The following is a 25,600-nucleotide window of genomic DNA, read 5'->3' on the forward strand; positions in this document are numbered from 1 at the left end:
ACAACACATTAAGAAAAAACCCCACAAGATACACCATTCTTGGGCACTTCTCTTTCTAGGGACTGATGCAAAGAAGGTATCAGTGTGGTGAAAAGCCATACTTCGAAGTGGGAAACACCACAGCTCCCATCTCCACTTTCAGTTACTTATGAGGACTTGTGTGGTCTCACAACAACTTGCAGGAGGAGTTTGCGAACTGTGGCACATACCTCCAGTGTCACCAGCAAAGCTTGGGACATGTCATCACAGAGAAGGATCTTTCAGGCATTTCTCAAACTAACAGGGATTCAGCAATCAGCTGTATCAGTCCAGCTGAGTGGGAAGAAACTTTTTAAGGCTTCAGAGTTTGACTGTTTGCCCAAAATTCTGCGGGCAGCACAGAATCATGGAATTGTCACAGTTGAAAAAGACCTGTAAGATCATCAAGTCCAACCATCCACCCAGGGGAAAACAACACCAAAAAACCCACCATGCCCACTGGGGCATGCCCTGAAGTTCCTCATCTACATGTTTCTTGAATACCTCCAGGGATGGTGACTCCACCATTGCCCTGGGCAGCCTTTTCCAGTGCCTGACCACTCCTTCAGTAAAGAAATTCTTGATAATATCCAGTCTAAACCTCCCCTGGTGTAACTTCAGAGTTCGTACCAAGCTAAAAGATTATGAGGCTCTTCAGTTCTCAGCTCCTGCCTTTGTCTGCGGGCATGTGAGGAGCTCTCCATTTTACTCAAATAATTGCTTAACTTATGTGTTTAGACATCTGTGAGGGGATTTAGCAATGACACTGTAGAAAGGAAGTAACAGAATGTAAAATAAAATGACAGGAAGGACATATTCACCATTTTACAATCAAGTCCGAGAAGAAGAGCGGTAGAAATTAAGATTTTTCTAGAGTAGCCTCTGATTTTTGGTTTCCTGGTAAAGGAACACATATATAAGCTAATGGCTTGGTCTACCTCGGAGGAGTTTGGGAGCAGGTGGAGAAACCAGATCTCATGTTTCTAGGGAATGCAGAGATAAAAAATGAAAATCCCTCTGGAACATCTGTTGAAGAACATTTTGCCCAGCACATACAAAAGAAAGATGCCAGCCTATCAACCCAGTATTCAAATACAAGTATTGATTTTTCACACTTTCCTACCAAGATGAACAGTGAGGGGGAAGGGAAGAATCTTTACAGTTTTAAAGTTTAAAGCTTCACATAGCATTGTCTTCAAAATTAAAGTTCAAGTCTGCTGAGAAAATGGAAGAGTACTTTCCATGTCAGGTGCAGTGACTTTTAGCAAAGACTAAAAGCAGTGTTATTTCCTTTTCATGGGCAAATGAATTTGTTTCAATTGCAAAAAGACCAACAGTAATCAGAAATAAAAAAAAAAAGGAATGCAAATCCTCTTAAAGCCTGGTACTTAGTCTGCAAAAAAAAAAAAAAAAAGCACAACTGAAATAACATAAAAACATCACAGCTTACACATTCTATAGACACTGAAAAATGAACTACATTTCATTTCAGCTTTTGCATATTTTTCCAGATCACCAAAAATGTTAAGCACAAAGAACTATGAGTAACAGAAAATTTAGCAAGTGAAGTGTTTCATTATAAAAAGGACTAAAAAAAAGTCCCATTAAAGTGATAGTATATTTTTGTTTTGTAATTTACAAGCACAGAAGAAAAACTAGAACACCTCTATGATGAGCACTTTAAAAGTCATTTGAGCACAAGGACTGTGCTTCACCATTTCTCTGGCAGAAACCAAGTTGACCATAAGACAGCAAGGAGCCCTCACGGCCAAAACAGTCACCAGCCTCCTGGGTTCTTAAAGCAATGAGTGTGGTCAAACACCAGAAAAAGTTACCTAGAGAGGCAGTGAAATCTCCATCTGGGGAGATACTGAAAATTCATCTGTATGGAGACCCAGGCAACTTGCTCTAGCTGACTGAGCACAGTGAGATGGATTAGACAATCTCTAGAGGTCACAAATCTGTGACTTTGAAAAAAAACATTAAGATAAATGAGATTTTTGTTTCAGCATTTCTATATTTCAATGTCACCCCTAAGCTTTAGAGAAGTCAGAGGTTCAGGAGAAAGACAGAAGGAACTTCGAAGCTAATCTGAGGCTCAGCTGATCTACATTCATTTCCAAACAAATACTTTCTTCTCAGCTAAGTCAGAAATACCGACTTTTCAAAGTGTAGTTCCTAAGAGTTCTGCTAGCTCAGCATGCCACTGACTCCAGTCACCCTGCTCTGTCACACAGAGGTTGTTAGGCTCAGGCTTGTTTGCCAGCCTTTGATATTCTACAACCTGCCATTTTTCTCAATGAGTCAGAAGGTGTTGCTTTTGTTCTCAAAAAACTCTGCTGCTCATCACAACGATGAAACAGAGACTGCGAAAGACCTCGGATCACAAGCCAGTTTTATCTCTTCACAGCATCACACCAAAGAAAAGGGCAAGCCTGCCTTGCTCCACAGAGATCAATAGGAATATGACAATTTGTGGCTCTAACCCCAGGACTGCCTCCTTTGTTTCATAGCTTTTGCAGTTCTAAAAAAAACAAACAACAACCAAGGATGTAGAAGCAGGCCCCTATTGTTTTCTTCAAATAAACCCAGAGTATTTGCTCAAAACCAATAAAGTTATTAATAAACATACAAACATCCACATGCCACAGCCCCAGAGCCATGGCCAGAGCACTAAAGAGAAGGGCCATATACCACTCCAGTTTCTCTTACTGCAGTCCTAGTTCAGCTACAGTCCTTGTTCCACCAGTGAAAAATCCCACCTAATCCTGTAGGATGCAACTTCTAAACAACAAGAAATAGACAGACTGGAAGCAGGAAAAGAACAGAAGAAATCAGCCATGAAATCTCAGCACTTCCCCCCAAATCCACAAACAGGATACAGCTGTCTCCAGGAGCTGGTGCTTGGTTTATTTATAATGACTGTCATTTTTCATTCTCCAAATCAGATGTAATCTCAGGCAGTCAAAGAGAAAATAGACACAACAGTGACTGAAGGAAGAGTGTTGAGAAAGTCTGCAGCTTCACTGGACTTACAGAAACCTGCAGCCAATCTGAGAGGCTGCTAAGGGATCCTGAGGTGTCTGTCTGCATTGTGAGCAGCTCATGGACAGTTTCCAACAGAAGGTGAAAAGTAAACATAGCAATATTTAAATAAAATTTTACTCCTCCAACCCTTGCCTCTTCATAGTTGCCCACTTCCTCTCCCTCATTGTGAGACACAAAGCTTGATCAACAGGTGCTGTGAGCTGCAGAAGTCAATCCACCTGTCACACAGGGAAAATGAAACGCCTCCCTTTTCCTTCAGAAGGGACCCCTTCATCTACGAGGCATCCCATAATTTCACATTTCACATGTACAAATACAGACTAACCCACCACAGGTGGTTCTTCCTCTTTACACATTCAACCACAGGATCAGGTCATTGTTTTAAAGTGCCTGTGCCCCAGATTTATGCTCAGGCTTTTAGACCAAGCTTGCTTCTTCATAATAAACAACCAGTTTATTATAGAAGACAAATAATAACTAGGAGGTGATGCTATCCCTTCACTGCTGACCAAGTGAGACTGTTTTTCATGTCTGTGACTAGCAAAATGAAGCAACAACACTGTGATGCTTTTATGTCAATTAGATGGACTTTCCTCCTACTTCCCAACTCCTAAGTACCTACTTGATAAAAGACTTTGGGGGAATAATGTGTTTGCTTTCAAGTTCTTTCCGTTCCTTAGTTAAAAACAGCCCAAATTACAATAGGGAAAGAGGGAAGGGGAATCTGTATGAAACATCTTGGTGCCTCAGAGTAAATGTGGTATGAACATACTAGGATTCAATGTCAACATCAAAGACTTTTTATTCCCATTCTAAATACGAGAACAACTGGATTTAGTGCCTGTTTTGTTCTCCATCTCCTCAAATGTCTAATAATTTAATTTAAAATTATTCCCTTTGATGTCAGTCTTGTATTAACTTTTACTTGAGGCAATTAGCTTCAGGAGAGTGTAAACTGTTTGATTCTGTCTTTCACTCTATGCAAGCTAAATGCATGAAGGGATCAGAGACATTTGAAAAGCTCCTAGAAATCACTGCTGTAGTTCCAGCCCAGGCCCACAACACCATGCTGCTGAAGCTTCACAGCACCACATCTTTAATCTGGACCTGCTCTCTGTGACATCCCATTATGAACATGACTGGGTTTTCCTTCTTAGACAACTACTACAAAATTAATAACTTCCAAGAAGTCCTCCTTGCAATTCCAGTCCTAATTCTCATCAGCTGGACTTGCGTTGGGCAATAGCAGCTGGTTCTGCCGAGACAAACACCTCATAAATATGGACTGGAATTACAGGCAGAGATGAACCATATATAAATGAGCAGAAACTGGAGAGATAGAAAATGCAAGAGCAAGCCCTCCCTCAGGTTGGTTCCAGCTAACCCTGATCCCTGCTGATCACCTTTCTGAAGTCCCAGTCTCCCAGGACCTGGCTGCCTCCCAGACTGTGACACATCTCTAGAGGTGAAAACACCTGACAGTCTCTAACACTGCTGCATTTAACTGTGACTCTCCCAGCAGATCCCAGCCTTCCTTGCTGCTGACAAAACTATTTTTCAGCATTATCAAAGGAATGGTAGGAGGAGGTTTCTTTATCTTCAGCAGCAGGCATTTATTTCTTCTGCCACAGTAGGCACAGCCATGCACTTGCACTTTCAGGAATCTAGGAACTTTCACATCACTCCTGTGAGCAGCTGGCAAAAAACCAAACACCATAGCACCTCTGAATATATCTCAGATAAGGACAACATCTGGATGGTTCTTAGGGTTTACAGTTAAGAAAGTATCCTTTCAAATAATGAAATGGCCTCATCCAGACCCTGGGTTCAGTCAAACAACATGCAGATGCAGTGAGCTATGTGTGTGGGAAGAGGCAAGCACATACAGCACACGTTACCTCTGCTGGAGACAACAGGTAGAATACAGCACTCCTTACTCTTGGAGCATGGTCCCCAGGAAGGAATAAGGCCACAGGCAATACAAAACACATGCAAGATCTACTTTAAAGAGCTGTGAATGCCAACACAGCTGTTGTGCTTTGCAACTCACTGCATGCCGAGTTCTCTTCAAAGGCTGCAGCTGAGCAGCAGGAAAGTGGCTGTCCAGGGCCTCCTAGTTCTGGCTGGAGTGCCCTTGGCAAGAAAGACTTCCAGAGTGCAGAGGAGCCTGCACCCCCACCCTGCAGCAGCTCAGGACAGTCAAACGAGGAAACTTTCCACAGAGCAAAGTGGAAAAGACAGAGCAAGAGACCCAGAAAGCAGGGAGTCTTCACCACTGCAGACAGAGTGGGAGGCTACTGAGAATAGCACGGAAAAGACGTGTAGCCCAGGTCACAAAAGATAGGAAGATTTCATAGGAAACAGCCCCAGAAGGGGAATGGGTAAAGTTTATTGCAACAGAGCTGCTAAGAATTTTAGACTTCAGAATTAAAGAAAAAAGGAACTGCCCTGAGGTGCTGAAAGCACCAGTACAGAGGAATTATTCTCAGATTAAACTAAAAAGCACTGTCCCACCCTGCTGATCTGAGTTTTCTTTATTTCAATACTTACCTTGTTCTACTTTGCATTCTCCTAAAACCCAACTTTCAAAATTCAAACCTCTTTGAGCATTTTCAGGAAGTTTACTTTAAAGAAGGCAACACAAGCAAGAGGCTTCCTCCCTCCAGGGTTCCACCAAAGGCAGGCACTGTCAAAGGTGCAGAAAGTCCCAAGTGCAAAATATTTCTCTGGAGTTCTTACCATCATGTGATTTAATTATTTTTAAAAATTTCCTTTGCAGAAAGGGAAGGGTCCCAAGTCCTGGTATGAGAACATCCCAAGCAAAGCCATGTACAGACTAATCAGTACGCCCAAAACCAAACAAAGATAATGAGGAAGCTGAACATACAAACAAACAGAAATCCTACAGGATTAAGAGGTCTAGGAATCAAATATCATATGCCTTCAAAAAGCATATTCCTCCTAACGCATGACATTTTTTCCCCCCATCTCTTCAAGTCTCATGTAAAACAGATTCCCACTCTCTATTTTCCACCATTTCCAGAGAGCACACAGGTCTGAGCAGCCATCAGACATTAGTCAGGGAATTAAAACTGTGCCAGTCAGAAGACAGCTATTAAAAGGCAATGGTTCACAATGGGTGGAAAAGCAGCCTCTACTTGGGTCCTAAAAGCTACACAACCAAAGTTTTCAACTTACTCCACCTGCAGCAGGAAAGTGAAACCAGTATCAGTTTTACACACCACCCAAGGGAGCTAAAACAAAAAAAAAAAAGGCAAGCAGAAAAAGCAACCTGTAGGCAGCAGGTGTGTTGTAACTATTCCAAATTCAGGAGCAACAGGACACCAAATTATGTTCTGGTCACAACTGTAGATATGTCTTAAAACTTTAAGTAGAGGACTTAAACATTTTTTTTAAATTGAATAATCTAATCTGCAGGCTGCTTTCACAGATGCCCATCACCATAATTCTTGGCTACTGCTCAGATAGCAGAGGAACAGGAATTTATTTTCTCCCTTGTCGTATGCAGTGAATTAAGGGCTATTTTAAAAGTGACTGAATTCAGCAGATGTGGAATGTGTTGATGCTTGGAATGTGTTTGATTAAAAGCATATAGAGATTCTGGGTTTGCTGCAAATACCACATCCTTATTTTCTATGTCTGACACCCTTATGTCACCCTTATTTTTATGCCTTCTCACATGCAAGGCTCAAGGAAGGCTTATTCTTCCCTAGATTTCTACAGTAAAGCAACAGTTTCACTGCTCCAGTGGAGTGAAGCGGTCACGGGGTGATATAAGTGGTCTGGGATCTCTGTTTGCCAAGATCAGTTCCAAACAGAGGTTTGCAGAAACAAAACCAAGTTCTAAATTAGGGCAGACAACAGAGCAGTGCTTAAAAAGGAAACAAGAAATCAGAGAGAACCTTCCACTTCCTAGAAGCAAGTGGGTTTCTTAAGCCCCTTCTTTGTGGCACACGTTGAATGTGATCTGACTCAGCACTTACTTCACACCTTTCCAGCACAGCTGTCACTGCAGTTCTCCAACAGGTATTTACACCTAAGCAATCCCACTAGAGAGAGAGCAAGAGATTTGCCTCGAACTGTGCACCAAGATCCACTTGATACAAAGTTTCAGACTCACACTTCAGCACCTCAATCAACATTTGCATCAGTGCTTCTGTTACCAGCCACCTACGCTGTAGCCCTGCATCCTCTACAGCTTTCAAGTGGATACAATTTGTACCAAAGACGTAATAAACTGTACAGCTGCAAACTATATAATATTCTCATCATTAAGTGTCACTTGTTTTCATATCTTAATTTGCATGCAACAGCCTGGAATGAACCTTTGGTAGCATTAAGGAATCTCAATCAAACAGGAACAATTTAGTTTAGCTAATCAACTCTATTGTCCCATCAAGCAAAAAGCTGAGCTACACGTACTGGTTTGGAGGGGAATCTCCAGTAGCACAGGTTAGACCTTGAGATCCTGAAGAACCAGTACACAGAGGCTTTTTGTTCATGAGGCTGTGCAGAGAGTAGAAGACGTGATCCTGCAGCAAGTAACTGCTACCTCAACAATTTTTCTTTTACTTACAGATGATTCACCTGCAAGGCTGGAGTCAACAAACATAAGTGGCAATGGGTGTAATTGTTTGAGACAGAAGAATGAATTTCAAATATAGAAGTATAAAAGACAGATGGAATTTCTTACGATTCATGGATGTGGGGGTTAGGAATAATGAGAAATCTGTGGGGAAGGTCTTTAGTGGATATAGCTGTATTTAAGTTTCAGAGAAGGTTTTGACCCAAGGTATGAAGTATTTTACATAATGATAGATTGTGGCAGTAATCTGGTGGATGGATGGGGAGAGTTGCTAAGACTGGGGGAGAATTCCAACATGCCACAGGAGTAGCATGTATGGAAGAACATATACACAGGTGAAATGGAGTTTTAGGTATTGCTGACTTTCTTTTAACCAGTTATCTCACACTGAACTATATTATTTATTTCAAAGCTAAGAAACATTTGCCTGTAGTAGGCTGTCCTGAATGTCCCATCCCTTCTCCTGGGCTCTTATGATTACATCTTTATTTAAACAGTCTGTTTACCAAGATGTTCCACCTCCCTCTGTTGTTCTTTGTGAACTTAGCTGCAGCGTCAGGGACAGAAAAAACTCATCAGCACAAAAAGTGCTGATTAACGCACAAAACAGCAATGGGAAAAAAAAGTTATGCATCTGTTTAATTCTGTCTAAATAATTAGTTGAAGCAAAGGACTGCTATATTAAAAAAATAATCACAGAAGTACAGAAAGGTTTTGTAAAGACAAACACCTCCTTCAACCTCCAACGACTCCAGAATTGCTCTGCAAGCAAAAATCAAAACAAACTTTACCAACCCAACTTACCTCAATTTGAAAGAGCTCCCCAGCACCTTCACAGTCATTTGATGTAATTATGGGGGTATGAATATGCACGTAGCCATTATCCTGGAACAGACAGAACACTGAAGTTAACTAAAGATATCAAACATTAACTTCAAGGATGACATAAACCAGCACACATCATAACTAAGCCCGAAACGAGGACAGTGTATGTACTCTTCTAGGCAACTTCTACCTTACAGAGGACTAACTAAACACCAACATGCTTTACAAATAAGGTTACTACTTGTGCTTTTTCCTCCATGTTTCATTAAAAAATCAACAAGGCCAAGTGTAAAGTTCTCCATTTGGGAAAGAACAACCCCATGTACCAGTACAAGTTAGGGGGTGACCTGCTGGAAAGCAGCTCTGGGGAAAAAGACCTGGGAGTCACGGTGGACAACAGGCTCATCATGAGCCAACAACATGCCCTCACAGCCAAGAGGGCCAATGCCACCCTGGGGGGCATTAAGAAGAGTGTGTCCAACAGGTCAAGAGAGGCTCTCCTTCCCCTCTTCTCTGCCCTGGTGAGGCCTCACCTGAAGCACTGTGTGCAGTTCTGGGCTCCCCAGTTCAAGAAGGAAAAGGAACTACTGGAGAGAGTCCAGCACAGGTCACTAGAATCATAGAATCATTAAGGTTGGAAGGCACCTTAAAGACCATCAAGTTCCAACCCTCCTGCCATGAGCAGGGAACCCCACCACTAGACCAGGTTGCACAAAACCTTGTCCAATCTGGCCTTAAAAACCTCCAGGGATGGGGCATCAACAACCTCCCTGGGCAACCCATTCCAGTCCCTCACCACCCTCACAGTGAAGAATCATGTTCTGTCTTTCTGGAGAACTACCCATTCATGTAACAGAACTCCTTCAAATCGGGGTGTGCCAACATTACTATGACACAGGCAATGACACAGCACCACCTGTTATTTACACAAAACACTAATAAAGAAAGATAAAAAGTAGATGTTTCTAAAAGCTTAATTTCACAGATTTTACCAGAAAAATAAAAATCAACCTTTCATATTACAGGTCTGAGTCCTTAGCAGCTAGAAAAAAGGCTAAGAAGACAGGAGCAGTATTTACAGACCATACTAAGAGTGAAACTAAAATTAATTTGGATCAAAGAGCTATTTGGACATTAATGCATTTTGTGGAAGTTCTCTAACATGACCAAGAGGGAGCAAAGTCCCAACAGCCAGCTCTAGGCTACCTTGGTAACAGGTGCAAAGACCATGGCTTACCAGGTGCCCAACTCCTCACTGAGGTCCAGTTACTGCACAGATGTTTTGGAGCAAAAACCACTTGCATTGCCCAGGGAAGGCAGTTTTAGTCTAACAAAGTAAAATACAGGTTGCTGTCCTAATCTCATCCATACTTCATAGACCTGCTGGTCTCCAAACCCTACATGACACTTTGGAGTATTTCCCAAATTACAGTAACCATTATCAATATATAAAGAAAGAAGAATGTTTCATACAAAAGATCCCTTTTGTCCTATGGAAAGGAATGTGAACTGCACAGGTCTCTGAAAACTAGATGAGGATCCCACAAAAATCTCTTACATATCTCCCCTTATTAAAGCTCCTAAAATACTTCAAGCCACATTACTGGCTTTGACAAACTTGGAAGTTAGTTAATGTGGAAAGTCGAGGTTGCCATTCACATAACAACCCTTTCACTGTGCCTTGGAACAATGCTGCTATCCCACATGGACCACAACACTCAGAAGATTTAAAGATGACATTTTCAGCCTCCAACATCCAAATCAAAGGCATTTGGCATTAATCATTCTCTGCTGGAAATCAATAGGCTAAAAAAATTTAATCTTTAGTTACTGTGAATCCAGATAATTTCAAGTGTGTATTCAGAAATCCCCACTTGTTTTCTTTCACCGATAAGCTCTTCACAGCTTTGCACAATGAAAACATTCTGATCCTACTTTCTAATTATCGTATGTTCTAGCTTTGTCAAGCTGGAAATTGCAACATTCTTGGGATGATCTGGATGGCAATTTAAAAATACTGTCCTTCCATCAGAAATGGAACAAATCACAGATGTTCCTGGTGCTAGGAGATTGTGACACAAGTATTTGCAAATATCAGGCCTGGGACCTCATCTTCCTTATTCCTTTTAAGAAAAAAAAGTGCACCCACTGCTGCTAAATGAATGATCCTTTACATTTTCTTAATGCTACTCAGCTCTTGAGCATTTTAAACAGGAAGATACATCAGACTCTTAAACTGCAATTCATTTGGAGAGGTAAAGCCTTTGTCAGAGAAAGATGCTTTTTTTGTATCTCAGCTGGCTTCCTTGTGCAAGTCTGAAATCACAAATGGTTGCAGGCGATGCCATCTAGTGGCACAACACCAGCAGAACAATCCCCAGCAGAGCTGAGCTGTCTCGGGAACTGGCACAATGCCGACTAAGTATTCCTATTAGGCTTCTAAAAAAATAATCTTCTAAATACCATGCAATTCCATACAGGTAACAGTTTCCACGAGCAAGTTGGCTTTGCCACCGCAAGCAATACATACCAGTATAATCAGGACCAGAAAAATCAATCTCAACAATTCTGACCTGTTCTCTGGGCCACAGTAATCACTGCATACTCATTTTGTCATCAGAATGCTCTGAATATGAGTTCTATGCAAACTAAAGGCAGTTTATCTACACTAAAACACTTTTATTTCAATGAACAGCTTTAAAAGGGCTCAGGAGCACTAGAGGACTTACTACCTTCCTTTATCCACCCATGCAAAGAATTGCATGGGCTCTCTAGGCAATCTGGAATCAGAATTAACTCACTGACCCCAACACCAGCACAAAGTCTGTACCAGGCCCAGAGCTCAGTGACACACTCATAACATGCAGGTTCCTCCCACCTACCAGCTTGAAATGCAACAAAACAGGAGACTCCTAATCTCAGCTATCAGCATCCACAGACTTGTAATGCCGTAATAGATAAGAACTGAGAAGAACAGTATGAAGCTTGGAGTCATTTTGTCAGAAGCCTTCCTGCATCACAGACTTTTCCATGTGGGAGGAGGCTTCTGTCCAAGGACCATAAGGTCACAGCTGAGGGTGGGTTAAACAACTCCATATTATGTCGTGTTCCACAGACCACACACACTCACAGGCAACTATATTGCAACTTAGTGAAAGGGATAAAATAACCAACAGGAAATGGGTGGAAAGATGCTAAGAAAACCACAGACAGGCTAACTTGATCATAAGCAACAGTTAGGCCAAGGCCTCAGCCAGGCCCAGGCCTGGAAATCAAACCACTGTGTCCAAAATCCATACCCTGCAGTCAACACATCACACTCCCTCCCTCCTAAGGGGCTCTGGTGAAGCTAAATTGGGGGAATGTTTGACACAGGCTTGCTACAGAAGGGACTACCTGGAAGAAAGAGTGGATGGCAGCAGTGGCCTCGCTGCGGATTCTCAAGAGGGAGCCCAGGGTGTTGCTTCTGCACCGCAGGTGAGGGAACTGTCGGACATATTCCAGTGGGTGCCTCTCCTTCATCTTCAGGGGAAACGACTGAAAACAAGGATAGGAAACCAAGAGGATGAGAAGATGGAGTCAATATAGTTTTATTGCTATCCATGGAAATACCATCCCTGCCCACTAAAACTAAATCATTACAGAGCAGAGAAGAACTAGATGCTTTTGCCTGTTTTTTCTACTTCTTTTGTGTGGATTTTATACTGCTTGCAGCAGAGCAAGAGCCATGAGCATGGGAGAAGGCAGTAGCACTACTCCACCTTCTAGATGTTGAGCCCACTTTGAAGCCAGCTGTTCATCTCACTGCTGCAACATGAGCCAATTCCAAATGTGCCTGTGGCAGAGGAGGTTCTCCCACCTACACAACGTGGAGTGTTTAGCCAGTCCCACTGCTTCTTCAACTCATATCCCAGCCAGACTTCCCAGATAAACCACCTAGTACAAGTCCCTGCTGCAGGGTGGGTCAAACAGACTTAGCTGCCAGCACATGTACCAGTTTCCACACAGAAACAGTTCTGCCCCCAAAGAGAGCTTTCATGCTGATTCCATGTTTCTCCTTTGTCGTACCCTGTATCCACTGCTGACAAACCAAAGCCTTAAGGAGCACTCAGACTTTTTGCCCCCTCCTTGGAGGTGTTCAAGGCCAGGTTGAACAGGGCTTTGTGCAACCTGGCCTAGTGGAAGGTGTCCCTACCCTTGCAAGGGGGTTGGAACTAGATCATCTTTAAGGTCCCTTCCAACCTTGACCATTCTATGATTCTATGACTTCAAGAACCTACAGTTTGAAGCTTGCTTTGCTGAACACCAAAGCAGTCCCCACCAGTTGGACTTCTGCTGCAGCGACATACCCAAGCATCACAGGGTCCCACCACATGGATGGTTTCAGCTTTCAGCTCCATGTTTTGCATCTTGTGAGGACTTTTGACCAGTTTCCCTTGCACTTCCACCGCGCTTCCAAAAGTCAGGTCTCTAAGAAACCAAGAAAAAAGAACTAACTCAGTGCTTATAGCAATTCAACTACATTCAGAAGAGAGATTCCTGTGAATGTAGGTGGACCACTTGAGGTCACAAGGTACCAGCCATAGGCCTTCAGTGATGAAATGAACAATTATTAAATGGGTAGCTGGGAATGCGAATGGATTTACAAAGCTATAGAATAAGTTAGGACAAAGCAGGAGTGTCAGACAAATGAGGAGAAAAGAGACAGGTTTTTACTGGAAGTGGTTACTGGTGGGGACAAACCAGGCTTACAGAAAAAAAAAAATTACAACAAAAATTTAAAAACCCAACAAGTTACATGCAGAAGGTTCCTGCATCATCCCCAAACTCCCAACTCTAGCCCAAAGAACAACTGAGAGTATCAAAAACAGCTGTAAACCAAGTGCATTGTTTTATTACCTTAAAATACAAAATGCATGACTATCTAGGGGGTATGAATAACAAGCAAGTGGTTACAGGAATAGCAACAGCACTCCCAAAAAAACCTAGGGCAAGTCATCCCTGGCTATGTTGTGTGCATCTCCAATACTGTGACCAGTTTTGGGTCCCCCACTACAGGAAGGTCATTGAGGGGCTGGAGAGTGTCCAGAGAAGGGCAATGAAGCTGGTGAAGGGTCTGGAGCACAAATCTGATGAGGAGCATCTGAGGGAAGTGGGAACTGGGGGTGTTCAGCCTGGAGAAAAGAAGGTGGAGGCGAAATCTTCTTACTCTCTACAACTGCCTGAAGGGAGGCTGGAGTGAGGGGGGAGTTGGTCTCTTCTCCCAAGTAACAAGTGATAGAACAAGAGGAAAGGGTCTCAAGTTCTGCCTGGGGAGGTTCAGATGGGATATTAGGAAACATTTCTTCACCAAAAGGGTTGTCAAGCATTGGAATAGGCTGCCCAGAGAAGTGGCAAAGTCACCATGCATGGAGGTATTTAAGACATGTAGATGTGGTGCTGAGGGACCTGGTTTCATGGTGGACTTGGCAGTGCTGGGTTAACGGTTGGACTAGATATCTGAAAGGTTTTTTCCAACCCAAACAATTCTCTGCTTTCCAAGCCAGTCCAGCTGTAGTCCAGAACGCCAAGACTGCTACAGCTCTTAAGAAAATCAGGTTCACATTCATCTCACTTGACAAGTAACTGAACCACAAGGCCTCAGCTAAGTGGAGACAGTAGTCAGGTACCCTCCATCCTAAAAAACACCTCCAGAGACTCCAGACTGCAGCAGAAGCTTTCCTGTGGCCAGGTGCCAGCCACGGGAGTCTCCTCCAGCAGTCAGGGCAGCCACTGGGACAGGAAAGGAGGCCTGAGCAGACTCCTCCAAGCACTGATGAACACAGGTATTTCTCCAGGTATCTCAAACTGACCAACCTATTTTCCAGGCTGGGATCAGCAATCACTTGGAGGCTTTCCAGAGAACTCCCATCGTTTATATGGAGGAACAAAACTTCCTTCTGGGATCGGACAGAACGGACCCAGCCCTAGAGGGAAATGAAAAATACAGTTATTATTTCTTGGCATGGACTCTGCATAGTTATGTTCTTCCTCCATAGCTGAGCTGAACATGCTACTTCAGGTCTATTTCAGCTTATTCTTGAAGTCAAAGAAAACTCATTACAGACAACAAGAATAAAAATAGCTAAAAAAAAAAAATCAGTCCATTTTTCTATTTACTTCAAAGCAAAGAGGAAGAAATCCTTAGGCAGAGACATCAACTATCCTCTTGAGAACAGAGGGACAACTAAAATCTCTGGAATGCAGAAAACAGCAAAGCACTCTGAAGATGAAAAGCATTTTAGCAAAGCACATATTATTAGTGATGCCCCTTCTAAACAGTTCTTACTGCATCAGGAGACACCAGTAATGCACAGTTCTTTATTTTAACACACCGTTTTGATGATTTTTAGTATTATTTATTGTTGCTGTAGGACTTGTTGCATTTATTGTTGCTGTATTGTCACCTGTAGGAAATGAAAGTTTCAGTTTCAGTGGCAACTGAAATTTGTTCACTAGTTATTTACATCCCTCAAACCGTTGGATTGCCAAACAATGATACCGTGGCCAACAGATTCAAGTGCAAAATTACATATTCACACAAAATAAACCCCAAAATTACAGTCCTGAAAATTTCAGATATTTCTCCTACTGCTACACTGTCCCTACAGAAAAATATTAATATGTATATTGTGAATATTAAGGAAAAAAAATCCAGAAGTCCAGCTTGTCTAAAGTTTGTCTTCTCCAGTTTAACTAAAAGAATTAAAACAGTAACACAGAAGTTCTTTGTAACAGCAAAGTAGTAGAACTGACTGTGTATGTGTCAGGTTACTGTCTTAATTTGAGTTTTTCAATGGGAAACAACATTTCCCTTAAAAAGAAATTAAAAACACAAGTCAGTACTAAGTCACTGAGCAAAAGTAGTAACATCCAAAACATAACTCCCTTAGTTGCTCCCCAGCCCACAACAGTTGAGAAAAAGCTGTCCATAAAAGCAAAACTATCCACAGGGGAGCTTCCAGCTCATCTTATAGTACTGTAGAGAACAACCAAAATTAGTGCTGATTAAACAGCCAAACTGACTCTTTTACTACCAAGTTTTTTTTTCTTAACTCTAAGTGTCCACATAGTTCCAATGACTTCAAATGGCACAAGTGCTTTAGGGATTTTATAGATGTGAATCCACCTACTTCTGCTGTCTAGACTGACAAACTTCAAGAATTAAACAGTACCAAAAGCAAAGCACTCTTCAAATTACAAGACTAATTATAACAAGACCAGGCATTAATCAGGTTTGTATAATGGGGGTAGGACAACTGCATACAAGAACCATGCAGGATTTTAAAGCTATGAATCTAGTAATTAACAAAATTTCAGCTTTTTCTTCAGCCTCCCAATTTCAGACAAGTGTTTACCTACAAGTCCTCTGCAGGGTGTTCCACCCAAGGCAAGAATTAATGCAAGAAACAGGACTTTAAAACTGAAGTCTGATCATTTGGGCATCCTCATGTTCTTAAACCTAAACCAACAGGTGTTTAAAGATTACCAGAAGCCACGTGTACTGACAATCCTGACTCAGACCAGACTGCACATTCCAATAACCAGCCACAGCAAGGCTGGTTTTAAGCCACACCAGTTCCCCAACCCAGTTTAATACAAAAAACGTTTTTTTTTTCCCAGCACAGGGATGAGTAACTAAGCAGCACCTGGGGCAAAAAAACCCCTTAGGTTAACATTTACAACACGGCCTATTTCAGCTTGTTTTATTCATAAAACTAGAGCTAAAAAAGACCTATACTGACTGGATGAGCTTCTTCATCTATGGGTGTGCAAGAACACCAGTGTGCTACACACTGCTTTTTTTGGTGAGTAGAACCACAGGATGGTTTGGGTTGGAAGGGACCTTAAAGAACATCTAGTTCCAACCCCTCTGTATGGGTAGGGACACCTCCCACCAGACCAGGTTGCTCCAAGCCCCATCCAACCTGCCCTTCAGCACTTCCAGCGATGGAGCAGCCACAGCTTCCCTGGGCAACCTGGGTTGGTGTCTCATGATCCTTTTAAAAATATTTTTTTCCTTATAACTGTAGATCTATCCTCTTTCAATTTAGTTTAAACCTGTCACCAAGTACCCCAGTCATTTACAGATTCATCCAGAAATGCCAAGAGTCTTGCAGTAAAACAGTGATGATGTGTCTGCAGCCTCTGCTCTGACAGTCGGGAACACCAGGAAAGAGGGACATACACAACCCTGTGCTAGGAAGAGAGGTGCACTGCTAAAAAGTCCATTTCCCTCAGCCCACCTGGGTTCTCCACAGAAGCAGAACATCAATGAAACTGCTATCATCTGCTCTACCCAACACGGCTATGAACCCTGTGCAACAAGACCTGAAGTAAACCTTTAAAAACTTCAGAACAGAGGCAACGGTTCACTCTCCCAAACCACTGGTGTCAACACGAAGACTGGCCCAAGCATGTTCCAGGATAACCCATCCCAGGAACAGCTTTTCCCTGCACATGCCCCGAATAACCCCAAAGCTTCACATCCCATCTAACAACTGCCAAGTGGGCAAATACAGCGGGAGCTGGTTCCAGAGACCGTGAAAGAGACCCGTAGGTTTAGTAAGAAGTGCTGCAGAGGTTCCAGCCTTTCACCCTGAAGCACTGGCAGGGAAACCGGCGTGCCTCACGCCACTCCAGCTCCTCTCCCTTCCGTTACGGCGCCGGGCCGGGTCGTTAACAGGCACATCCCGACCTCCCGGCCACACACCTGCACTTTAACCTCGCCGGCCGGCTCCCGGGCCCTCAGCGCCTCGCGGACCCGCAGCCGCACCACTCGCTGCGCCCGAGGCAGGGAGGCACAGCGCCGGAGGGCCTGCCACCCGCCCCGGGCCGCCAGCATGGCCGAGGCCTACCGGCTCCGCTCCCCGCGGCCGCGCGGCCTCCACCCGCCACGCCCGCCCGCCCCGCTCTGGCGCGGCCCGGCCCGCTCCCGCACACCTCCCACCCCCCTCACGTGACCGCGCCATCCAATCACCGCCAGGGATTTCCACCAGCGAGCCAATCGAAACGGAGAGACGCGGTGACGCGCGGGGTTGCCATGCCCGCCGCCTCGGCGCAAGGGCTTCTGGGAAATGTAGTTGATGGCGGGTGGGCTGGTCTCCATCTTGTCCCGGCGCTGGGTCGTCGAGATGTTAGCATCAATATTTGTTACAGTTCTGCACGGAACAGCGGGCTAGGCATCTAAAGTGCCCGGCGAACAAACGCACACCGCGTTTTGTCTTGATTTCGAATCTTAAACTCGCGCCTCCGCTCTCAGCTGTTCGGGTTGTGTGTGTTTGGGGGGTTCTTGGCGTTGCTGGTTGGACTCGGTGACCCCAGAGGTCCTTTCCAACCCTGACGACGCCGTGATTCTGTGTGCCGTGGTTGGCTTTACCTCCTGCTTTCGTGTAAAATGACCTGCAGTGCGCACGCTGAGGGCGAGGGGTTAACTCAGGCGGCAGAGGTGTGGCTTTCCTAGTGTTAGAAATGAAACCTAGTGTTGGTTTTGCATTCTAGTGTTAGAATCATAGTGTCAGGTTTGGTTCACATATATATATATATATATATATATATACCCTAGTGTTAGGAATATATAGTTTGCTTGAGATAAGTGAGTTACCTGCACGTTCCAATGACACCAGGAGTGGTTTACGGCCCAAGAAACTGAATTGGGCTCCATCTGGGGGATTTAACACAGAGGAGGATTTGTGGCCCAAGATCAGACCCAACAAAGCCACTTCTGTCTTGCTCCTCGGGGCAGGGTGGCACCAGCAGGTAGAGATCCTTCTGGGGATTGGGAAGACAGCCAAGGGGGCAAGAAAGGTCAAAATTTTACCTTAAAAGGTAAAAAGTAAACTGCTAGAATGGAATGTGTGAACAGGGGTGGGAAACTTACAGGATAATTTGAAGCGTCGGATGGGCTGTAAACCCTGGAGTACCCAGCCAGTGGGGAAACAGGGGAGGGAACTTTGCGTCGGGAATAGGGAATATAAACCCTTATTCACCTTACTATGGGTGTGCCTGCTTGTTTAGGTCACCCATTCTTGCAAGAATGTAAATAAACTGTGCTTGGCTGAAGGATCCGTGTGGGCCTGCTCATTGGCGCGACAGACGTTTCTCACAATATTAAGCTATAGATACGTGGTTTTCGTATTATAGTGAGCTAAGTTCACCTAAAGAACACAGAAACACCGACTTTCCCTGGCGTCATTTCAGATATCAGCTGCAACATTCTGCTCCAGGTGTAAATCTCACCAGTACAACGCTCCAGTCAGGCCAGGATGAAGCCTCTGTGGAAGAAGCCAATGCCAGGTGGGATCTCAGCCAGACCAAGCTGGGGACAGCATGCCGTGGATTTCAGGGACCATCTGCTGCTCTCCTGACCTCCTGAGCTCCATGGCAGCCCGTGCTTTTCCTAATCAGGGACGCAGGACTTGGTTCTGCTCTGCAAGCCTCGCTGGGGAACAAGAGCCTTCTCCTGTCCCTTTTTCAGCCTCAAGATCCTCTGTCTTTTCCAGCTTCTCTTGAGTGGCAGGTGAGAAGCAGCTGTCAAGAAGACCAGTGTCTCCAGCCCTGCAGGGACTTGAGGATGAATAATTGGACATGAGCTGACAATGTGCACTCCGTAGCCCAGAAAACAAACCCTGGGCTGCCTCAGAAGAAGCGTGACCAGCAGGTCGAGGGAGGGGATTCTGCCCCTCTACTCTGTGCTCATGAGATCCCTCTGCATTGCTGGGCCCAGTTCTGGGGCCATCAGCACAGGAAATACATGGACCTGTTGGAGTCCAGAGGAGGCCACAAAAACGATCAGAGCAATGGAGCACCTCTGCTGTGAGGACAGGCTGAGAGAGTTGGGGTTGTTCAGCCTGGAGAAGAGAAGGCTGGGAGACTTCATTGTGGCCTTTCTGTACTTAAAGGAGGCTTCTAAGAAAGACAGAGAGGTGTTTTAGCAAGGCCTATAGTGACAGGGTTAAGGGACATTGGCTTTAAACTGAAAGAGGGTAGATTTAGATTGGACATGTGAAGACATTTTTTTAAGATGAGGGTGGTGAGACACTGGAACAAGTTTCCTAGAGAAGTTTTGGGAGCCCCATCCCTGGAAATGTTCACGGACAAGTTGGAACAGGGCTCTAAGCAACCTAGATCAGTAAAAGATGTCCCTGCTCATTGCAGGGGGGGTTGGACTAGGTGATCTTTAAAGGTCCCTTCCAACCTAAACTGTTCAGTGATTCTACGGGAAAGGGATAAAGTCAGTGCCACTTTCCTATGCAACCTGGAATCTGCTTCTCTGTTCAGCCCTTTGCCTGGTCCATGCACATCCATCTTCTCTGCAGTCACACTACAGGAAAGCAGCAGCTTAACATGTCTGCTGTGCTTGTGGTCAGAGGTTGTCTCATTCCTGTGCATCAATCTTTGGAGTATGGTGGGTGAAACAAGAGACAGCAGCAGTGTGATGTGCCAGGGCCAGGAGGTGCTGGGAAGCAGCTTTGGCAGTGTCATTGCTTGGAGAGAGACAAATCCCTGCGTCACTGCAAAGTCTCAGGTAAGAAATATATTGCTGACCAGAGAGCTCATTTAAAAGAAACAACCTGGGCTCAGGGGAAGGAGAAGAGGAAAGCTTTGTAGATGCCTGTTTTTGACTTTCCCCCATGGTGCTTTTTTATCTGTGCATGAAAAGCTTCTTTTCCTCAAAGTTCCCATGCTGCTTGTCAGGGCCTTCCTTCACCTCTGCCTTTGCTCTTGATAAGCTGATGTCCCTGCCTGTGGCTCTCAGCCTAGTCCTGAGGTCCCAGCTGCCTTGAGAGGCCATCCTAAGGAATTAGAGCTGCAGAGCAGGGGCACAGTCATAACCAAGTGGATGAGAAAGACATTCAGAGATAAGACAGCAGACCACAGGGAGGGGTGGGTGAGAACTGGGCTAGAAGTGCATCCTCAGCCAACAAAGACAACTTGTCCAGTGTCCATCCCCCCCTTGCAGTGTTGCTGCAAGGAATTGTGCAGGTCATCTCAACTCATACAGGTTACTGCCTCAGTGCTGGATGGAAACACAGGGACATGCATGTCTTGGTGCTCCTGAATGAGCAAAACTAGCTGTGTGTTGATGCCAATCACCATCCCCTCCTGTAATGACCAGCATTGAGCTTTGCCATGTGTTGGCACCATGTTGTGACACTGTTCTGCACAGAATCACGGTGCAGGAAGGAGCTGGTATTGCTGCAGTGTCAGGCAGATGTAAATTGGTAGGAAATTAGGGCTCTATCATTCAGGAAACTCCTGGCTTAATGTGAGAATTAAACAAGTGTGTAATGACCGTTCAGCAAACACTACGTGTTCTCTCTGCCCGGTCACAGATGGTGCATTTATTCCTGCTCTCAGCTGTAGGTTTTTCCTCTCTTGTTCAGCCCATACTTACCAGAATATTTTTTATCCAGGGTTACTTGACTCACACAACCCTCTCCAGGCAGATAAGCCATTAATTTCGGGAATAGTTAGGGACCAATGTCAATGTCACCAGTCACCAGGAAGGGGGTAGGGTCATTCCCCTCAGACCTGTCTACTCCAGAGCCAGCAGAGAATCTCTGAAGGAAACAGGATAACACAGGAAAGCCTGGCCTCAGATTTCTAGAACTGGACTTGAACTTTTCCCATCCATCTAAAGACTAAGTGGTATAACTGGAGAAGGTGGGAATTTGGTCCATCAAATCCAGAAAAGAAAATGATGATGAAGTACTAGTAGCTAATAGCTTTTCTGCCCTTGGAACTCAGGTCCACATCAGCTGCTGCTCCATACACCCTGATCTGCTCCATACTCGCTTTTACTGAGTTCCTCTCCTGGGGCTGATGCTCCTGGGACTTACTGATGTTGCTGTGGGCTCTTCCAGGCTTCTGGACTGCAGATGGTGTCCATGTGCTGGCAGATAGTCTCTAGCATTTTTTTCAAGATGGTAGGGGGACAGACAGGGGCTACTGTGTTCCCAGAGCTCTCCACAAACATCAGTTTGTTCCCAGCAGAGCTGACCATCCTCTGTTCACTGCTGGGTGCTGTACTCAGTGGCCAGCAGTTTGACAACATCACTACCATGAACCATAGTCCCAGTGATGACTCCAGATCTCACACAATCACAGAATCATCAAGGTTGGAAAAGACCTTCAAGATCGTTATTTCAATGGGTCCACATGGGTCCATGCAGTGCTGGAGTTACCTCATAGCTGTGTTTCTTCTCTGCTATGTGAGCTGGGTGTTTTGGAGCTATTTTGAGTATCTGCAAAGACATAGCAGTGTCAGAACGTGTGTTTTGTTTCTCTCCCTCCAGAGCAGAGTTCTTCTAAAAGCTCTCCAGAGGGCATTGGTCCTGTTTGTGGATCAAATTAGTAATGTAAGTCTGGGCTGGGAGGCAGGAAGCCTGTTGTCAGGGTGTCTGCAGGGAAGGAGGTTTAAAGGATGTTGAGAAATCTTAATTTGTCTCTGCTCCCATCTGGGTGTGGGGGCTGCAGAGCAGCATGGAGCAAGTGGTGGGAAAGGGCTTCCAAACAGGTAGTGTCAGTTTTCAGGTGGGAGCAGAGAACTGGCTTTATGCTTGTAGGGCATCACCTCCTTGGCACCATCCATATAGCATTGCCCAGCCCTCACCTTGCAGGAGAAGTGGTCTGAAATGCTTCCTCTGTGGGTGTTTCAGCCTGGTGCCTTAGGTCCAGACTGTCTCCACACGGAGCATCCTCACCCATGCCCTCTTAATCTTTCTGTTCCTTCACTTCATCCTTTCTAACAGCTGGAGGAGCAAGAGCTCCATGCAATTCTGCTTTTGAAATGAATCTGTCCTTGTTCCTTTCTGATTCTGAGGCTTTTAGCCTCAGATCTTCCATATCTGGCCAGAGAGTGGGCCTCCTGAGAAAGGCAAGGAGCAGGGTGGGAGTGGTACAAAGCAAGAAATCAAATCTTGCCTCAGCCAAGATGATTCTCATCTGTCTGGTGTCTAATGACACCAACCTGGTTTGTCCACACGATTTAGAACTGGAGATACCATTACAGAAAACTCTCCCTTCAGGTTTGGGAGTGAGGAAATATTTTCCTTCTCTTGTTCTGAGACCCCTGGAGATGTTATTTCCCAGCAGTGGCATCTCTTTCTGGTTTTGAGGGCTCTTTCCATGAATTTTTTTATCCACAGCAGTGTCCACTGTTCTTGAACCTCTGATTTAGGGTCTTGAGCATCCCCATAAAGACCAGCATCCTTTTGACTACGTTGCCAGGAGATGAACTTGTACCTTCTACTGGAAACTCAACATTGTGCCTTTGGGGCAGATAAAGGACTATGCAGGCAGGGCATAAGCATTTCCTCCCCAGTGGAAGAAGAGTAAGGCAGATGAATCCTTGTTAAATGCTGCTCTTCAATCTGACATACTCCTCACAGTTATCAAGTCTTCTTGCTGTATCAGTGGATGCCCTTTGCTGTCCTTAGAGGTCCTAGTACAAAACCTAAATGCACAAGGTACTCAACATCCTGCTGTGCCTTAGATGTAGGAGTGGGAACACTGTGATTAGGAAGTGCTGGCCTTATTTTTTTCAGTGATATCTTGGTAACCTGAAATGAAGCACATTTTTCTTTATTCCAAAGTAAAGAAATTGTATTTCTTTGTTTCACAGCAGTAACTTTCCAATAAAATGAGATATAATATTTAACACATTCCTTCCAATGAGTAAAGTTGTTTTTTTCCCAAAACAAGCAACTAGTTTGGATATTTCATTCTTTCTGTCTCAACTTCCAGGGTTTTTTTCTGAACCCTTGGCTGAAAACAAAACCAAAGCAGATGCAAAACCTGCATTGGAACAGGCTGAAGTGGTTTATCCCCCTCTTGGCTTCCAGGGAGAAATACTGTAGCTATAACTCGAGGAGGACTCAGAGTGTGATGGACAGGGGTCTTTGGAGGGGAAGAGAAGAGTAGCATGGTAAAATGTGGCTTCCTCAACCTGGGACCATATTTAACCCCCTCTGCCACCTCCCTGTTTGGCAGTCACTGGATGTTGGGAGTGCTCCCATGGTGGGAGCTAGGTCTGAGTTCAGTGGAGCATGGGAAGAGGGAATGCCATGGACCAGAGCAGTTAGCATCTTTGATACGAGTCTAAGATTGAGGGAATTGACTTGCAGGATTCCTGCAGAAAAGCATGGAACAGGACTCCCAAGCCTGACAAATGCACTTCCCATCCTGCCAGCTCCTGAACTTACCTCAGAGATAGGAGAAGACATGAAATGCTCCTATTACATGTTTCTGATAGAAGGAGAACAGTTCATCTTCCATGGTGGTTTTTTACTGAGGGAAGAAAGAAAGAGGATTAAAGATTAATGGGGCTGGAGAGGTATAATATGAGATTGTGGTAAAGACAGTGGGTCTGGACCAAAGGTTGCTTTGACAAGTAGGTTTGGAGGAGAAATACATATGGATGGGACCTTAAAGATCATCAGGTTCCAACTTCATAGCAGAGAGGTTGGAACTTGATGATCTTTAAGGATCCTTTCAACCTTAACCGTTCTATGATTCTATGATATGATGTCCAATAGGTCCTGTTGTTGGGAATGATTCCTGAGAATGATTGTCCAATGCTCTCCATCTTTCTGTTTCTCTCTTTCAGTAAAACACAGAGTGAAAATTTCTCCCAGCTAGCTGGTTTGTTCTGCAACAAGGTTTTATCTTTCTGAAATGAAGATCAATTGGTACAAAAATGGGCAGGAGGAGATGGACAAAGTTATATACAAGGCCATTCTCATAAATAGAAGTTAGTCTTTCCAGATCCTGGTCACTTTGGAAGTCACTCCTAAACAGGGGTATGTCTGTTCTTGCCAGATGGAGCATGTCAGCCTGGCAGTGCTGATCACCATGACCTGGGGTAAGTGGCTGGAAATGGGGAGAGCAGAAAGTTGTGAGGAAAGGGTCACTTCTAGCTCTAGGTGGCCAGCAGAAAAATAAGAAAGACAGTTTTTGGGAAATCAGTGTCTACCCTGGGCCTTTTCTCTTTGGACTGTTCTTCCAGCAGAAACATGCTCTTGATCTGCTGTGAGCAAGAAGGTGACTGGAACGCTGGGCTTTGTGCTGGGCTTAGGCTTCAGTGTGGTGATATTAGTTGTCTCTCAGAAGAAAAAGAAAGGTGAATTATTCATGAACTAAGTAGAAGCTCGTTCTTAATGGGGCTGCAGAGGTGTTTTAAAGCCTGTAAGGCTTCACTAGAATTTAGATTTGCCAGGATAATTTCCTTGGGTTCCCAGCATTCAAGTGAGTTTTATATGGTCTAATCCAATATCCACAGAAACCAGTGATAGTTTTAAATTTATTTTAACTGATGTTAGACTGGACTTTCAGTGATGAGAAGCCGTTTTAGAACTATCATCAGCTGCTGAAAGGTCAGCTCAGTCCTCTGAGATACAGTCCTAGTCATTGGTTATAGTTTCTTGTATCAAATTAGCTACTTCATTCCCAAATGTCTCCACATTGCTTTGTTGCGGACATATTTTGTAGGCTCTAGAAGCAAATACCTTCATACTTATTTATAGAAGGATTAAATATCTTTCTTTTGAAACTGCACAGGGGAAAAATGAGACAATATTTTCTTCCAGAAAGCTGCATTCTTGCTCTCAAAATGCAGACTTGCTAGTAACAGGATCTTATTCCAGATTTTGCTTTCTCCTTTCTAATAATTTAAGATTATTAGAATCACAAACAAGTACTGGATAAGTCACTGTTTTGTGATATCCTTCATGGTGCTGTGAGGAATATCCCTCAGCATAATCCTGTACTATTACTTGTTTCTAAGCAAACTCCCTCTAGCAGCCCACATCCAGTGTATCCCCTGGCTCACAATAATTCTCAGCCTATGGGTTTAGGTCACAAGCATCTGGAGGACCTGGATTCCTTGCCCACCATCCCAACTAGGGAAGAGAAGGCTTGGTGCTGAAAATGCTGAACCTGCTTCCTTAGACCTAAACATCAGTTTTCCAGTGAACTACAATGAGAACAACATACAGATTTGACTCCCTGGGAATCAGTTCTCCAGCCTGTCTAGTGCCTGAGCTCATTGCACATGTGTTGTTC

At 44.3% G+C, this 25,600-nt stretch overlaps 2 protein-coding genes across 2 annotated transcripts in view; one reads left to right on the forward strand and one right to left on the reverse strand.

The window, feature by feature from the left end:
• NARS2 (asparaginyl-tRNA synthetase 2, mitochondrial) overlaps nt 1–17,437 on the reverse strand; it is a 54,058-nt gene extending 36,621 nt beyond the window's left edge. Inside the window, exons 1-5 of the mRNA XM_051608041.1 lie at nt 17,250–17,437; nt 14,354–14,463; nt 12,847–12,967; nt 11,894–12,034; nt 8,477–8,557 (exon numbers count right to left, since the gene is read on the reverse strand). Of these exons, the coding sequence (XP_051464001.1) occupies nt 8,477–8,557; nt 11,894–12,034; nt 12,847–12,967; nt 14,354–14,463; nt 17,250–17,381 (585 nt within the window). The 5' untranslated portion in view covers nt 17,382–17,437. The remainder of the gene's footprint in view (nt 1–8,476; nt 8,558–11,893; nt 12,035–12,846; nt 12,968–14,353; nt 14,464–17,249) is intronic.
• Nucleotides 17,438–19,940: 2,503 nt separating this feature from the next.
• On the forward strand, nt 19,941–24,679 carry LOC127395125 (HLA class II histocompatibility antigen, DQ beta 2 chain-like). Its single transcript, XM_051641595.1, is given in 3 exon segments — nt 19,941–20,063; nt 24,179–24,401; nt 24,561–24,679. Coding segments are annotated over 3 exon segments (465 nt in total).
• The last annotated feature ends 921 nt before the right edge of the window (nt 24,680–25,600 follow it).

Source organism: Apus apus, chromosome 1, assembly GCF_020740795.1.
Source record: "Apus apus isolate bApuApu2 chromosome 1, bApuApu2.pri.cur, whole genome shotgun sequence".
In the NCBI taxonomy this organism is placed as follows: domain Eukaryota; kingdom Metazoa; phylum Chordata; class Aves; order Apodiformes; family Apodidae; genus Apus; species Apus apus.